The sequence below is a fragment of the Dasypus novemcinctus genome, chromosome 4 (assembly GCF_030445035.2).
Source record: "Dasypus novemcinctus isolate mDasNov1 chromosome 4, mDasNov1.1.hap2, whole genome shotgun sequence".
Lineage (NCBI taxonomy): Eukaryota > Metazoa > Chordata > Mammalia > Cingulata > Dasypodidae > Dasypus > Dasypus novemcinctus.
The window spans coordinates 88,950,891-88,968,369 of record NC_080676.1 but is presented as its reverse complement, the minus strand read 5'-3'; the positions used below and the strand labels follow the sequence as shown (position 1 = coordinate 88,968,369).

The 17,479-nt window shown below is 41.7% G+C and overlaps 1 protein-coding gene across 1 annotated transcript in view; it reads right to left on the bottom strand.

Annotated features, from left to right (window-relative positions):
* Window positions 1-17,191, bottom strand: part of CCDC80 (coiled-coil domain containing 80) — a 40,851-nt gene extending 23,660 nt beyond the window's left edge. The window contains exons 1-3 of the mRNA XM_023583815.3: window positions 16,238-17,191; window positions 13,903-15,800; window positions 3,948-4,104 (exon numbers count right to left, since the gene is read on the bottom strand). Coding sequence (XP_023439583.2) covers window positions 3,948-4,104; window positions 13,903-15,789 — 2,044 coding nt within the window. The 5' untranslated portion in view covers window positions 15,790-15,800; window positions 16,238-17,191. The remainder of the gene's footprint in view (window positions 1-3,947; window positions 4,105-13,902; window positions 15,801-16,237) is intronic.
* Window positions 17,192-17,479: the final 288 nt, after the last annotated feature.

The following is a 17,479-nucleotide window of genomic DNA, read 5'->3' as shown; positions in this document are numbered from 1 at the left end:
AAGAGGTTCAGTCATATTCATTAAAAGAGAAATGCAACCCAACTAAGAAGTCACTTTTTATATATGAAATTGATCAAAAAATATCCAAAAGTTTGATCATAACCTCTATTGTGGAGGTTTGGGGAAATAGATATTCATTTATGGTAGACATTCTACCTTTAAGAGTCTATCTTTTGGATACACTCACATTCATATTGACATATGTACAAAGTTATTAATTGTACATTAATATTATTTAATATTTAAAAAATTTTTTATAATGGCAAAAATATTGAAGACAACCCAAGCGTTCATTGACAAGGGGACAGATTAAATAAACTGTTGTGCAATCTCAATGACTTGAAAAAGAATGAGGAAATTCTCTGTATACTTACTTGAGAAGATCTCCAGGGAATATCATTAAGTGAAAAAAAGCAAGGTATGTATAAAGTGTCATATTTTGTATTAAAAGAGAGAGAATATATGTATTTATTTGTGTTTGCATTTGCCTAAAGGAGCACTAAATTAATAAATAAGGAATCATAAAAATGATTGCCTATAGGAGGAAGGGAATAAGAGTAAAGGAACAGGAATGCGTGCAAGACCTGTCTATCTTTTAATATAGCTGTGGCTTCAAATCCAGAACATGTATCATTTATTTCAAAAAATAAAATAAAAACAAAAAATACTTTGAAATCATCTACCAAAAAATCGACTCATTTTTCAAGACCCTTCCATTAAATCAGCCCACTTTTCAGAATTCTATATTTACAATACCCTTCCTGATGACTGCCAATTGGAAGAGCTCATCCCCCCACCATCTTCTTCCAACACTTATTTTACTTTTCGCATCTTGATTGCCAGGCTCTGGTCTTGACATAGATATGTTTGATATTAGAGGCAACAACCGAACACATAAGGAGACATGCGTTCTAGCCTCAGGACATAGGATGATTTGATTGATAATCTAAGACTGAATAAACAAAGAGGGATACCATACTCAGTGTCTGGAAATCAGAGCCCTGAACCAGCCTTTCTTCACAGTTCAGAATGGCAGAGTCAAGAGAAGGAAAGGAGGAGTTGAGGGCAAAGGGTCGGTTTTCAGGACTACTCATGAGGGAAAGCAGTAATTTTTTTTATTATTACGGACCCTGATGATTGCGAGACTTGCCCATAAAGAACAATTCTCTTGAATCAAAGACAGAAAAGAGTATTCCAGGCTACCCACAGCTGAAGTACATTCTAGTTAAAAAGTTATTTAACAAATTCACCTATGAGTTCCTTACTCGTATAATTTAGGCATCAGTACTTTTCTCTTTGTTGCCATCTTCTACTTCCATCAACTTTTCTGTTTCCCTTTTTAATGACCCTCAAACTCTTCTTCCTTCAAAAGAAGCTATTAAATAATTTCCTTTGCCTCTTAAGATGTCCCATGTTGTCTAGCCCTCAAAATTTGATAGTCAAATACCAGTGTCAATGTATATTTTATCTCTACATTATTCTTGTTGTACTTTCCCCCATTTGCCATTCTACAATAAATTACCTTTAGCCAACAACTTATTCCTATCTGACAAACTTTGTCTATCATCCATCCTCTTAATATATACACCAATATCCATATTTTAGATTGACATTTCAAACACCACTAACAGTTAAGAATGCCATTTTGTGTTAGGCCATTTTAAATTCTTTCATATAACATACTCTGTGCTGGCCAAACCAGATGGGCTTATTCTGCATTGAATTTGCTCAAGCAAATATAACTTTCTTTAGGTTAATGCCTTAAATTTTAATGTGAGTTTTCTAATGTTTGTAGGTTCTATCACCAAAGTCCCAAATACATTTAGTAAAGTGGACCAGCTGGTGAGTATAGCCCAACATTTAGTTGGCTGTGGGCTTCTGCTTTCAAGGCCCACTAAAAGTCTGGAAGAGGAGTGAGTGCTTGATTTATTTTTAAAGAAAAGTTAGACCATCTGATAGATTTCCAGCTGAAAATCTGTCAAAGTTGGAGTTTGGTTCAATGAGACCACAGCTAATGCCAGTTCTTATTTTCCCATGGCTGACTCCCAGTCTTGGCTGAAAATACTACAGCCTTTCCCATAAGGGTAACCTGGGATATGACACAAGGAGGAACAGACCTTCCAGGAATTAGATGAGGAACAAAATAAAAGGCTCCCCAAAATTGGGTCCAGGCTTCCATTCAGTGAGGCAAACATCCAAATTACAATACTTGGTTTCCAATAAGGCAGAAAAGAAAACCTTAGCTCCTCTATCGTTCATATTGAATCCAGATGTCTAGCAAATAGCAGTGTAATGCTAAAAATTTGCCAAGGCAGCACCAGATGCTTATTACAGTTAGGATGATATAGTGGTTGAGAAGGAAGATATAATGATTTTTCCAAACTTCTCTGAAATAAGAAATGAAGATATTTTGTGTAAGGGTTAGTGGGTAACACATTTGACACTGGGAACAACTGGTCTAGGACAGCTTTCATCATCAACCAGTATCAGTCTCTGTATTGGAATGAACATCTACTTCCTCTCTAGACATCTGGATTATAATTAAGCTCACTGGCTCATCTACTATTTGCAAGTCCAGAAAGCCAAATTGTTTGAAACCCAGTTAGTATAAGTCTCTTGGGCTTTGATTTTTTTCACCACGAATAGTAATATAGCCTGATCTTGAAGGGCAGATGTGAAGGTTCATGTATCATTCTGTGATGAGAAAGCAATTACATCTTTTACAATTATAGCTTCCAGTCCTTATTATTGCTCTTTGATCTCCAGATGCCTGTCAGATCAAATGGTGGTGGTGATGATAGACAACAATACCATTCACCTGATGAGCGACTTTTATGACAAATCCTTGCATACATCCTCTCATTTAGTCCCAACCATAACCTGTGAAATCCTCTAAGCTGAGACTTGGGAAGTGACTTGCCCATGGTCACATAACTAATAAGTTGTGGCTCTAGATCTGAACTCCTCTCAGTTTGATTCCAGAATCTCTTGTGTCTTTTGTATGTGTGAATAATTTTTGTTATGGTTGTTTTGGTTAAGGACACTCCTTCATTTCTTGCTCTCTTCTGCATACAACCCAGGGATAAATGCTCAATTATCCTCCATAGGCAGACCAATCACTGATCCACAATGATTTATGATAGGGCATTAGGCAGGATGCTGTTTGTTTTCCTTTGGAACTATCTCAGGGGAGGGTGAGCTAGTAAATGCAGAGAATAAATGTAAGAAGACTTTAAAAATATAAACAGTTGTAGAAATGTAACAATTATAAAGAAAATGCATTGGTCGTATTTTGGGCTCCTGACTATGAGACTTAACTAATCACAGTAAGTCTTGCCATATTCCTATGAGAACTGTAATGAGTTAGATCTCAGCTGCCCTGAGTGGAGCTGTACAATTGATGAGTCTCACAGGTATCATTAACATAAAAGATTGTGAACACTCTAAATTCAGCCAAATTCTTCCACTTTCCAAAAGGATTTAGGTGCAGTTTAGTCCATATTTTCAGTGACCTTTCATTTCACTTAATAGCTTCTCTGAGCCCTGGTTAATTTTCTCCCCAGCCTTGCCAGAAGTCAAACAGTTCCAGCAACTTACCAAGTCCCCCATCTGTGAGTCACCTGCAGCATCAAGTCTGAGGGAAGCAAGGAGACTCAGGAGGTGTCTGAACATGTTTCTGGTCCCCCTCCCCCCTGCACTGTATTACTTCTTTCATTTTCTTCATCTTACTGACTTCAAACCATAGAAGACTTGCATATTTTTCATTTTACAATGCTGAAAACTTAAACCAGAAAAATCCCAGGATGGGATACCATAAAGAAAAAGGAAAAATCCCTCTGGACATCTGAATTCTCCTTTTGATCCCCTATCTCACCCGACCTCTCCCATAAATTCTGCCCCACCTTGGATATCAGGAAAACAGTATAATAGAAAATGTTTACGAGAACCTAGCTGGAAGTGGTCGATTTTCATGGTGCTGTTGTTGACAGGGCCAAAGATGGTGATCACAGAGATTTTCCTGGTGGCCATTTTGCAGAAACTTTCTAGATATTCATCTCGCTGCTGCACATACATGTTGTTCTCAGTCTTAGGAGCCGTGATCAGCTGGAGGTGGGTGAAAGGCAAGCAAATATTAATTTTCAGTCATAGTTTCATATTGAGGCAAAGTTGAAAGAGATGATTTGGAATAGAGGACTGGTAGTGAGTGGCATCTAAACTACAGATTATTCTGTTGGACAAATAGTAGAATTAGGGCCAAATAAAAGGCTCTTGGAAAGACTTCTTTTTTTTTTTTTTTTTAATGCCTCCAGACAGCATAGAGATTCCAACTCATTTCCACTATTTTCCTTCATCACTTAGTCTCCATTTGTCCTGGTTGTCTCATTTGTGAATTCTGCACTGGAATACTTATTTTGCAAGCCTGTTGTGAGCATTACATGAATACTCCACATATAGTAAGTGCTCACCAAATGCTAGTTCCCTTCCTATTTGATCTGCTGTGTCCCCATTGGCTGACTGGACATTTGTGAATTCAGGGGTTACTATACTATTTCATACTGGCACTATGGAACATTCTATGGTTTAGAATTTTATTAGGCAACATTGCAGAAAGTTTTTATGTTTTTTTTTAACTTATGTTTTTCATATAAGAAAATATTCATTGTCACATTTTGGGCTTGTACAGCACTCATGGTAGACATCTTTTGATGTTGGAATACTCTAACAAGAAGATTTTTAATTTTTCAGTCCAGTCTTCTCTCCAAATCAGACATAGTTTTGTTACCTAGTTCCCTCTCTTCGACTCTCAGTTCATATCCCTGACTACTTCTTGGGTAAATGAGTAAAGACAGAGAAATTGAGAGAGATGCTTTATTCATCAGTTATCTGGTTATCTAGGAAAATACATATTTCATTATTTTGGATAAAATGAGATACCCATATTTTTTAAGGATCTTCTTGAACCCTTTCTCTAAGGATGTCTCAATGTTTTTTTATCTAAACTACTATAAACACTTCTCTACTTATTTCATTATTTTTGTTACCCTTTCTGAATTCTTTTTAAATTTCACTATGTTTTTCCAAATCTGAAACCAGAACCATGTACCTTATTCCACGAGTGGTTGACCTTGGTGCTGTCTTTGCTAGAGGTAAGAGGATGTGAAATTTTATTTTTTAGCCCCTACTGATGATGAACATGTCTTTGTTGATCTCTTTGACCATAAGCAACTCACTAGGCTGAAGTCTGAAATGAAGATTGTTTATTCACCCTTTGCTGATTCATCACTGAGCTCAGAGACAAGGTTCTTGGTTTTTCTTTAAATACTTTTTTATGTTTGACCACATTCAAATTTATCAGCCACTTTTCTACTTACCCACCTAAACTTATAAGCTATTTCTTCAATTTGTGGCTGTTAGGTTGGTATTTTCAGAGGGAAAGACACCATATTATTAATCTCTTCCAAATACTTTATCGAAAAGGATTAATAAATCTGATCCCAGTTTAATCTTGCTGTTCAGTTTTCTCCATAAGAGATGTGTGTATTGCTATCTGCAGTTTTTCTCTCCTAAGAATTCTCTAAGAATGAAAAAATACTATCCTTCTAATTTGTGCTCCTGATTGTGATGGAGTTGAACTCAGATGTGACCTCTCTACACATGCTTCTTCTGTCACTTTTACTGAACCTGTGATTGGCACTTGGGTTTGTATGTGCTCAAGAGACTTGAATCTCTGGACTGTCCACATGCCAGCTGGGCCCTGAGCCTCAGCAGAGTTATAACACCTACTCTTTGGTTCATTGGACTTACCCAGGTCAGCTGACAGGAGGTGAGAATGGTCAACCTCCACACCAGAGAACCAAGAGTGTCTACAACTATAAGTGGGAGAGTCACATCCATCAGCCATGTGGGATCTAAGCCCCTTCTCGATTTAGAGGTGGAGTGGACATCTCTATTCCAGTACCCACAGGATGGAGGAATATAATATGGATTGGAATGGACTTGCTGGTCTTCTACTATAGAACTGTTGTCACTCTAGCAATGGCAGAAATTGTATCATTGATATGGAGATGGTGGCCATGGGAGTTGCTGAGGACAGGGAGAGGGAGGAAGAGGTGTGATAGGGGGCACTTTCAGGACTTAGAGTTGTCCTCAATGATATTGCAGGGACAGATGCAGGACATTGTCTTCCTGCCATAAGCCACTGGATGGACTGGGGGAGAGTGTAAATGACAATGTAAACTATGGTCCATGCAGTGTGGCAGTGCTCCAGGGTGTATTCACCAAATGCAATGAATATGCCTTACTGGTGAAAGGGAATATTGATGTAGGAGAAGCAGGGATGGAGTGGGGAGTGGAGTATATGGGAACCTCTTATGTTTTTTAATGTAACATTTTATGTGATCTATTTATCTTTAAAAAAAAGAAAAAAAACAGTTTGACAGTAGATTGGAGACAGAAATGACTACAGAAGTGGAAGCTATGGAAAAATCTGAAAGTGGAAAGCATCCATGGACAATTCTAGAATTGAAATCCTGAAATGGAAGAAGCCTGAATCTGACAGAAAGGCAAAATCCATACATAAGGCACAGGACAGATACTTGACATCAAGATAGTCAAGATAATTTACAGTGGCGGGTAGAAAGTGGAGCCTGGAGAAATTCCAGGGGCACAGCTGTAGAGTGCCCTTGGACTTATTCTATCTTTGTGAGAAAAGTAATCGTGGTGCCCAGTCAGTTTGGATGGAAAGGAGGACAATGATGTTGGTGATGTTAGCTACAAACCTGCATAAAGTTTCCCAAAGAACATGTCCATATTATCTCAGAGATGTGACTAGGGAAACAGCTTAATAACTTATTATCTCTAATAAAAAAAAATACTGTCCTTTTAAGAGATTAAAATGTGCTCAGAGGGGGAAGAGAGGAAAGAATAGGTATATCATGGGGCATTTTGGGGACTTTAGAATTGTTCTGCAGGACATTGCAATGACAGATACAGATACAATCTATAAAATTATGTGGTGCAAAGTGTAAACCATAATGTAAATTATAGACTGCAGTTAGTAGCAATGGTTCAATATGTGTTTATCAATTGTAACAAATGTCCCACACTAATAAATACGTGACTGGGGAAAAGTGTGTGTGTGTTGAGGGAGTGGTATATGGGAACTCCCATATTTTTTATGTACCATTTAAGTAATCTAAAGCTTCTTTAAAAATAAAAATAATTAAAAAAAAAAAAACGTATTCAGCCTTTGAGTAGAACATTAACAAAGCTTTTCTGGGATGAATTTTTTTCAGATAATAATTTATTTTAAGTAGACATAATCTAGTGTTTATTTGATTTTGTGTTTATATTCCTGTTTGGATGGACATGGTAGGTAGGAAATGCTTATTTTAGAAATATAATTTACCAAGGGGAAAAATATAAAATCCCCCCAAATTTATTCATTTAATCATCCTTAGGCTTAAAAAAAAAGGTTCAAGGTGGATAGAAAAAGATAAGGTGATAGTATTTTTGGTTGTTTTGTTTTTAATTAACCACACAGTATTTAAAAATATTTCTTCAGGTTTTGATGATAGCCCAAATCTTGGAGTTTTATTTTCATTGGGTATATTTTAGATTTTTCTTCCTGACTGTTCTTTGCTCATAAACACACTAGTTATAATACATAAAATGAATGTTTAAATGAAAACACAAAACAGTCAAAAACAAAGGTAAGAGGGGAAGCAGATGTGGCTCAAGAATTTGAGCACCTGCTTCCCACATGGGAGGTCCCGGGTTCAGTTCCCTGTGCCTCCTAAAAACAAACAAGGAAACAGACTGAAAAAACAACTCTGGGAAGACAATGTGGCTCAGTGGTTGAGCACTGGCTTCCCACATACAAGGTCCTGGGTTCAATCTCTGCCCTGGTAACTCAAAAAAAAAAAAATAGGTAAGAGAAAGATTTACTGTTAATGATTTTGAATCCTCTGTCTTAAATTAAAGACAAGCCCATATTTAAAATATATTGAAAGGGGTTGTTAGGGTTCCACTGCTCAGATGCTAGATCATTGATAATTACCTGCTCTGTAGCTTCAAAACCCTGCATAGACCTCACTGTGTTAATCTCATTCCTAGCCATGAATTCAAGATCCATGGAGAGACCTTGACATAGCAGGATTTCAAGAGTCCTCAAAGCCCTCAAAGCCCCCTCTAGTCCTCTTCTCCCCTTGTGCAGAACTAAGAATTTCAGACCATCTATAATCATATAGAACCTTATCCTCCCCTGCATGGCAGCTTCTCCCGTGCAGCCCTACATTCAGTAGCTTTAAGCCGTGGATACTCAGTGGGAACCTGACTTAAATAAATAAAGGTCTCTGATGTTTATTTTTCACCCGAGGACCCATGCCCAAGAACACCTTAACCTTAACCCACTGTGAGGTGACATTCATTTTGGATGACTCATTTCCTAGTCTTCCAATCCTCTCTGTCAACCTTCGCTTCCTTCCATAACCCCCTCACTCCTTGCAGCCATTAAGAAATGAAAGCAATCTCTGGCAGAGCAGCACAGAGACAGGGTGATGGCCATCAATGTCGGAAGGTCTGCATTTTAGTCCTAGTTCAACCGCTGGTAGCTTGACATTGCAATGACAGATACAGGTCATTATATATCTTGTCATAACTTATAAAAACGTGCGGGAGACAGTGTAAACTGCAATGCAAACTGTAATCCAGACTTAGTGGCAGTGCTCCAAACTGTGTTCGTCAATTGTAAATTGTAGTTGTAAAAATTACCACACCAAGGACAGCTGTTGTTAATGTGGGGAAATGTGGGAGGGGCAGGGAGCAGAGCATATGGGAATCCCCTGTATTTTTTTAGTAACATTTATGTAACCTAAGTATCTTTTAAAAATAAAATTAAAAAGTATATATATTTAAAAAAGAGAGAGAGAGCTTAATCTTACACACCTCAAGCTTTCTCATTTTTACACTGGAACAACTTCCCTGCCCACTTCATAAGGTTGTTGTGAGACTGAAATGAAAAGCCTGGATGTGAACAGGCTACGTGTACGTGAGCACGGTATCTCTAGGTTGCCTTGGAATAAATAGTTCACCCACTTTCCTTCCTCTGCCTTTGTCCGTATCATCTCTTCCATCTAAGCCCTCCCCATCCCCTCCACCTTATCTAAATCTGAGGTATTTTTCAAAAGCAACATCCTCCATAAAGTCTCGTCTAGTCCGCAATGATCATGTCCTCCTTTTAGTTACTGTTCTGTCAGTACTACTCACTTGGAATTTATGTATTTTCTTGATTTACTCTCTTGTGTACTTATGTCACACCTCTCCTACTAGAATGCTGGTTCCTCAAAGGACTGGGCCCCCAGCCCCTATTACTGTGACTTGCAGGGGGTAGGAGAGCAAATGCTGGGTGGTGCTCCTCAGATAAATGAATCACTCCACAGCCTGGGGGGGAGCAGGGGGCGGGGGCATCGTTTAGTGCTTAGAAGCACAGGGGCCCCGGTTATGAATGTCTAGACACTGCCCTTAGATAGGTAGGTAAAGACACTCCTCCTTTACATTTAATCTGCTCCTTGAGTTTGCATCAAGAAAAATAGAGGAGGCTGGAGATCTGAACACATTTCCGGTATTCTTTCCCTATGTGGCAACATCTCTGTCACATTCATTTTCCAGTTTGACAGTATTCCAAACAGTGTTTAAAACAGAAACCATTTCCAACTCCCTCTTCCTAAAAAGAGCAAACTAGAACTTTTCAGTAAGTATTATTTTCTGGCAATTGTACTTGGCCTCTTTCCAGTTTGGTGGCAATATACCAGGATATGTATCAAGAATTTAAAGTTGTGTTGTAGTTCTTGTTTTTGTTTCAGTCCAATGAGCCTCAGAGGATAAGGCATCCCTCCTGTTTTCATAAGGAAAGGGAGAAAAAAAGGAACAGGAAGATGCTGTGTGAGAACATATCTGAAATGTTAGATTATTCTTAAGATTGTGGTAGGCCCCAAACACTAGATTTTTACAGGATACAGAAAAAGAACATTCAGACTATGAAGGCAGAGTTTTAAATCCTTTTCTAAATTAAACCAAATAAGTAGATTGTTGTCCCAATACCCAGATTTCTGAAGTAAGGTTATCAGTATCAATCTACTCGAATCATAGGAATTTCAGTCTCCAAAGGATGCCTGAGCTTGCATCTGAATTCATGCAACTCAGCATTATGAAGTCTCTGGTTGACTGACAAGCAGATTAATGTTGGTGTACAAAATGATAACTTGTCAGCCATTCTTCATATTGTCCAGTGATTTAGTGATAAATACCTTGGCTATGCTCTCACCGTAGTCACCCGCACACTGACAACAAGCAGTTTGAAGGACTAGGTTAACTGAGGTTCAGTCTATTGTTCTTGCCTGACTGCAGAGAAAGCCAGAGAGTCAAGATGCAGAGAACTTGCTGGGTATCAAGGTTAAAAACTCTGAATTTATAGGTACATTGCACAAATTTTGATAAATATCCATTTTATCTGGGTAACTCAAGGTAGAAAACAAATCTTAAAATGTTCGTATTGGTTAACGAACTGATAACTTCTAGGTTTTCTCTTCACTTTATGGCACATGCCCACAGGAACCCCTGCCCACAGGAAGGCAGCACTGAGGCGTGGTTTTATATAAGAGCTGTCAATCAAGCAGGCCTGAGTTCCAGCTCTTGCTGTGCCACATATTAGCTGAACACCTTGAGCAATTTTCTCAATCTCTCTAAGCTTTCATTTCCTTATCTGAAAAATGGGGTCAATAAGTAGTCTCTCAGGGGGTTGATGGGGAAATAAACCATGCTGTCTGTGCAAAGCTCCTCGCAGAGCTTCCCTGTTGATAGGCTGAGAGGCAGTGAGTTTGAAGGACTGAACTCGGACCTAAGAATAGAACACCTGCTCCACCTCTAGCTCCTTTGAAGGTCTCTCGGATGCCATTTACCCAAACACAATCTATAACATTGCTACCATTGTTTCTGAATTGATGAAGTAACAGATGATTTTTTTCACATCTAAAGAATGGTATAAATAAAGGCAAAATACTAGTGGATAAATGATAAATTGGCACCAAGTTACTGAAAAGCTAGAAAGCTTGAGGGTCTGACAGTTTGTTTGGATTGCAAACTTCATTCAGTTAGAGCATACTGGGTTAAGGTGAGGCCAGCCGGAGGAAAATGTTCTCAGCAGTACTTGAATGGCTTGGAGCCCTCTAAGCCTTTATGAATATTAATTGAGCCACTGAGCTTCCTGAACAACATCAGCTGTGTTTGACAGGAAAAAATGAGTGGGAAAGAATATATGGCACCAACAAGGTCTTTCACCCAGAACTGCTGGTCTGCTCTATGCTTGGTAAAATAGGCTCTTTTCTCTCCATATTTTGATTTTTAAAAATCTTTATTTCACTGTGTCTTTTCTAATCCCAGTTTTACTTTAGACATCATTAAGTCATCAGAAAACAAATTTCTGATACGATGGTCAGCTGGGCACACAGTTGATAGCAGGGCTGCAATGCCTCCTATTGGTACTTTCTTTCTAATAACAAATCTTGTTCTTTTGCTAGCCCCACAGAGCCCGCACTGCCTTAAACAATTCCAGCTGGTTTCTGTTTGGTCTCACATGACATCAGCAGAAGCTGTCATTTGAGTTTCATTTGCTAGGAATTTATGACCAGGGATACTGTTAAAAGCAGAAAAGGCCCAGCTGGGCTTTCAGATCCCTGACTAAGGGAGTGGAGAAAAGGAGGGAAAAAAGAAAGGCATGACTAATAATCCGGGATACAGCAGTGAAAACCCCTTTCTTTTGGCTCTCAAACTAGGGGCAATAGGATACTTGCCAGGTGGGTACACAATTATAACCCTGGTCATTTTTTTCCTAGTTAAACCTGCCCATGAGGAAAGATTTACCTGCTATGTTGGCTAAATGGCTGATATTGGGTGATGTTCTTAGGTAGACTGGACAAAGCCCCAGGAACACAGGAGAAGAGCAGCAGAGTCCCCCCAGGTACCCAGCAAACACTCAGGAACAGGTAGTATTCTACTCTGAAATTAGGGATTCTTTTGATTCTGGCTAGAATGTTTCCATTTATGTTTATGTACTCTGTGAATATCCAAAGAGCTGTTAAATTACTCTAAAAGACAGCCCAGCATTTGCTAATTTAAGACAGTCACTTTTAGGGTCTGATTAAAAACTAGTAAGAACATTAAAAAAATACAGAACAAGTTGTGGCATGAAAGACACAAAGATGCTTGTACTACAAACTCTTGAATCACCTATAGCTTGGGTTATGTTCTAATACATAGGTCCTCTATAGATGGAATCAGCTAAGAGAATTTTGTGACAGCCCTATGTATGGTAAACACCCCAAGTGACTCTGCTCTAAATAACATTTCAAATGCACATTTAAACTTGCTGAAATTACTAAAGAAAAATGGGAAGAGAATCCTTCTTCCCACACTAGTAATCCAAATTTAGACCAGATTGGAACAAACAGCCCTTGAGAAATGCCTGTCCCCTTTGGCGGGGAGAATACAGGGCAGGGGGTCACCTTGTGCCTTCACAGGAAGGGTGCTGTCCTCAATGGCATAAGATAGCTCCCTCCCACCTGGGAATCTTAGAGAATCATTCCTGATTTATATTACCCAACATTAAATTACTGATCTTGGATTCAGAATTAATTGTAGCATATCCTTTCCCTCCTTGCTGGCATAGAGTAAAATGACAGCATTAACTGGGTTAGAAATCTTTCAGGGGCTCTAAAAGAGGGGAAATGAGACATGGAAAGGAGAAGGAGCTGTTCTCATATATTGCTGATTAGAACTGTCCTTACATTCAGGATGGGACTTACTCCTTCTCAGTACCTTTCTTAGATTTAACTAAATTCTGTTCTTATCCTTTAGATGGTGGAAAATGATGAAAAGTGGGTTACTGGGTTGATTCTGAGATTTATTCAACATCAGTACCACTCAGAAGCATAGGCAGAGCTGAAGTAAGGACTTCTTCCCCCTGCTGCCTTTACAACACACACACACACACACACACACACATGTGCATGCACATGCTCATTTTATGGAGGCTCAGGAGAAATTGACATCTGGAACTCCAGATTCAGGTGTGTCTCAAAGATACTGGAAACCAGAACAATTAACCCAGTTCCCCATATTTTTAACCCTTGAGCTTCTTACTGGTAGTTGGGCAGTGATGGGGGTGGGTGGGCAGGGGAAGGCAGCCTTTACGCAAAGATTTGTAAGTATTCATGGTGGTCATACCAACAGGACACTTTTGTATTCCCAATCATGACCACACCCCACCCAAGCTACCTTACCTTCCCCTAACAGGCTTCCTATGGATGATACAGAACTAATTAGGGGGGAAAAGGGGAACCCTGCTATTTTCCCCATACACATACTTCTAGTTCCTAAGTTCAAACTAGCCCCTAAGCTCATAGAGAAGAAGCCCTAGTCCTAAATTATGACTGGGATCAATGTACTTCATTTTAAGAACGGCATTCTCTTTCATTCTTTGAACTCAGAAAAAGGGAGCTGTAGGTCAGAAGTAGGTGGGACTCTACTTTCAGGGACTATTTTCCAAGTAGCACCAGATACATGGCAGTAAGGAAGGGGTGGGGGTGGACACCAACAGATTTGGAAGACACTGACCACAGCTGCTTCCCTGGGCTCATGTTAAGACCCCCCAGCCCCTGACTCTGCCCCCTAAAGCCTGTGAAGTTTCAGGGTGCTCTTTCTGACCAGATCTCCTGATCTTCTTGACATGGTACAGGTTCAGCCACAGTCTGGCATCTAGCAATATCATTTTTACAAAAATAACAAGCCAAACACTAACATGCCCAATGCCTCAACCCACAGAGCAATGCCAAGAAGATTACTTACAAGGAGCCTTCGTTTGCCTTCAAAGGACCCCAGCAGGTCAGTCACTGACTTCTTGGGACTCTGAGTGAAATGTTTTGTGGTGGGTTTCAGAAAGCCATCCTGCTCTGTTTTACCTGCTTTTTTCTTCTTGCTTTTCTCTTTCTCCTGCTTGCTCTTTTTCTCAGCCTTATCCTTTTTCACTTGTTTTTCAGTCTTTAGGAGCTTGTCAGGTTTCTCATTCTTCATCTTTTTCTTCTTCTCAGGTTTCTCAGACCTCTCATGCTTTTTAGACTCCTTTGCTTTTTTGGGGGGAACATTCCCCACCTGCAGCTCCTCCTCCAGCTGAGAGGCAGTTGGCTGGCTGAGGTCATACTTATCCTCATACTCATTGCTAAGAATTTTGTCCTGTGCTTTCTTTTTGGGAGGTTTCCCTTTGGCTGGCTTATGAGGACCTGGCACCACATTTGGGTCCTGGTGGCCATGTTCCCGTCTGTCAGTACGGTTGTCCCAGAAACGGCCCGGGCCAGCCCTTGTGCTGTGCTCTGAGATGGTGGTGGGAGGGACAGCTGTGAAGCTCTCGAAGCTGGTGGCCTTGCCAGGCCTCCGGGTGCTCTGTGGCCTCTCCCTGTGCTGCTCCTTCCTGGGTGGGGGGTAAAGTTTCTCTGAGGCCGAGGGCCCCCTGGCAGTGGTCACCTCAGCTGTGGTGGGAGGCCTATGGGCATCTGAGGTGTGCATCCTCGCCGTCCAGGACCTCAGAGTGGTCGGAAAGGCGGTGGTGGTTGTTGGCCTTGCAGCTACAGTTACCACCCGAGAGGTGGCCCGAGTCACTGTTGTGGCCGGAGCAGGAAGAACGGTGGTGGCCCTCGGGGTAGGGGGAGGTGGGGGAGGAGCCGCCGTCGTGGTGGACAGTTTTCTCACCACCTTCATCCGACTCTCCCTGGTGGGTGGGACTTGAGCTCTCCTAGCATCCTCTTTCCTCTTCTCATTGCCGGGGCTTGGCTTTCCTGCACCTCCACCACCATCGGCCCCTTCCTCCACCACCTGCCCCTCTACGCCAGAGGCCTTACACTTTTGGACGAAACCCTTCTGCCGGATCTTCTCTATCCTGCGGATGGGGCCCTGGTCGATGACCTCATACATCGCCTCCAGCCTGACCGGGTAAGGGTAGCGCTCCTCCACCTGCAGCGTCTTCTTCAGCAGCACCATGCCAAACTTGCCCTTCTCCAGCTTCAAGAAGCTCATCAGCTTGGGAATGAGACTGGGGTCCAGGGGCTGCTCCAGGACCCGGCCTTCGCTGGTGATCCTCCGCACCTTGCCTCCTTCCTCGCCCGCCTGGTGGAACAGCACGATCTGCTGAATGTGCCTCTCGGCCAGCTCGCAATACACATCGTCCTTCAGGAGGCTCATCATGAGCCGGTAGTAGCCTTCCGAGGCGTGGGGCGCCGAGATGACCCACACCCTGTTCTTCCCTGCGAAGCTGGCAAGGATGTTGGGAGAGCTGGACCCAGAGGGGAGACGCAACATTCTCAAGCGAGCCGAGGACCCCTCATCCCGGACCATCTCCCGGGGAGAGCTCCTGCCCGTCAGTCTCTGCCCGGGCCTCGGCAGGGCCGCCCTGATGCCCACGGGGACTGGTGGTGCCGTGGGGGGAGCCAGGTTCAACACCGGCACTTTCCTCCTCCTTGGGACGTACTGAAGGTTTGCCTTTTCCGCAGTGGATCTCTCAGTTCCCTGAGACTTTGCCTTGTGCCTCAGAAGCTGAGCTGGCCTACTGCTGGCTTGGGAAGCCAGAGGCGCTTTCCGTGCTCGGTGGCCCCCTCTGTTCGTGGCATGGGGGTGGGGTTCTGACCCGCACGCCAGCCACATTGCCAACAACATGACGACGCTGGGTCCCATTCTCCACATCATTTTGTAATCCACTTTGGGAGGCAGCAGGGTCCGCCGACAGGAAGGGGTGGGGGTGGGGAAGAAAGAAAGAAAATCACTTAATTGCAAACAGAGCTGGGCATTTTCTCTTTATCTCGGCCAAGGGGAGGGACAGGGAATAGTCAGAAGAAGGCGGAGGTCAGGCAATGGAAACTAGGATAAGATCGCTTTTAAGTCCCTGTGTCAGTGCTTAGCAGAGACAGTTACATTAAGCAGGAAATCTAGCTGGGATCCCCAGTCAGCATGCTTGCACGGAGTTTCAACTGACTCTGGATGCTCCAGAGAAAATGCCAAGTGAGCATATTAATTACGCATATTAATTACGACAACATCTACATTCCATTTCTTCAAAGAAGCAACAAAGAAACAGAGAGCGAGAAGGGGGGGCGGGTGGGGCGGAGAAGGGAGAAAGAAAGGCTTACACACTTACATTGTGGCTCATAGAGATGGCATGCAGAGGATTTTAAAAGAAATACGATGTTTGGTCCCAGGACGGTTTCCTAGATGAAATAGCTTTCCTCCCAAGCCTCTTTCTCCTTTCCGAGGGTGAGTAATACAAAGGGGGTTTGCTGCAGCGCTGGCTTTCCAAATAGCACCACAGATCCGCAGCCAGTCCCGATCTGAGAGCTGAGTTGATTTTCTTCTCTTTCTTGCTGTCTCTTTTTACCTTCTTGACAAGTAGGATGAAGTGAAAGGAGCTGTCCTTTTAAGCCTTTGCATCTCCATTTGTCTGTAGTTTCTGCTTGTCTTTGTGAGTCAGTGTTTGCCAGTCACTTGCCCGAAAGGACGCCCCTGAAAGTAGAGTCCCAGCTCCTTCTGAATCTCACTCTTTCTCTCTTTAGATTTCCAGGACCCTTCTTATCATCCTTTCTTCCATAGTCAGGCTTAGTCCCTTTGTTTCCAAGAGTAAAAGCACTGGGATTAATATGTTTTCCAGGCTTAGAGAAAACACAGGAATGTGATGTTAAAAAGGACTTTTCCCTCCTTTTTCCTATGCTGCTTTTCTCCTCCCTTATGTTTCCTCACCTTTCTTCTCCCCTTTTCCTTCTTCTTTCTTTTTCTTCGTCCTCTTGCCTGGATTCAGTCCCAGAAATGTCAGGACAACCTCAGTTTTGCTCCAAACCAAACTCAAACAACAGCAGCCACTGGAAATCAAGGAAACTTCACTAAGAATTTAACAGATCAGCAAAACACCGCCTCCTTCCCATTTCAGCACGTTGAGGGTGGACTCCGAGAGGGAGAGAGCCACGCTTTGAGGTGGGGGAAAGTTTTGAAACACTACACATCATCATAAATCACTTTAGAATAGGATGGCTGAGAACTTAACCCCTTCTACACCATACACTCAGGATACTTTCCTTTCCTATCAGTACTGACACCACACTTGGGAAAGGGAAAATTCTCAGATTTCTATATCTGGCTGCTTGAATTTCTTAGAGACTGATAACTCATTTTAGGTCACGGTGCTTGACTGTGCACATGGAGACAGTACATATATATGTATGTGCGTGTATATTTTCACACATATTTTTATCTCTTTCTCCCTGATTCACGATTTTAGTTTAAAGTTGTGAAAGCCCATGGAAAACATGACTGGGTTGTTTTTATTTTATGCTAATTGGGAATCGTATTACTGTGTTCTTGTTCCTTGTTGCTCCTTGGCATGAAAGGA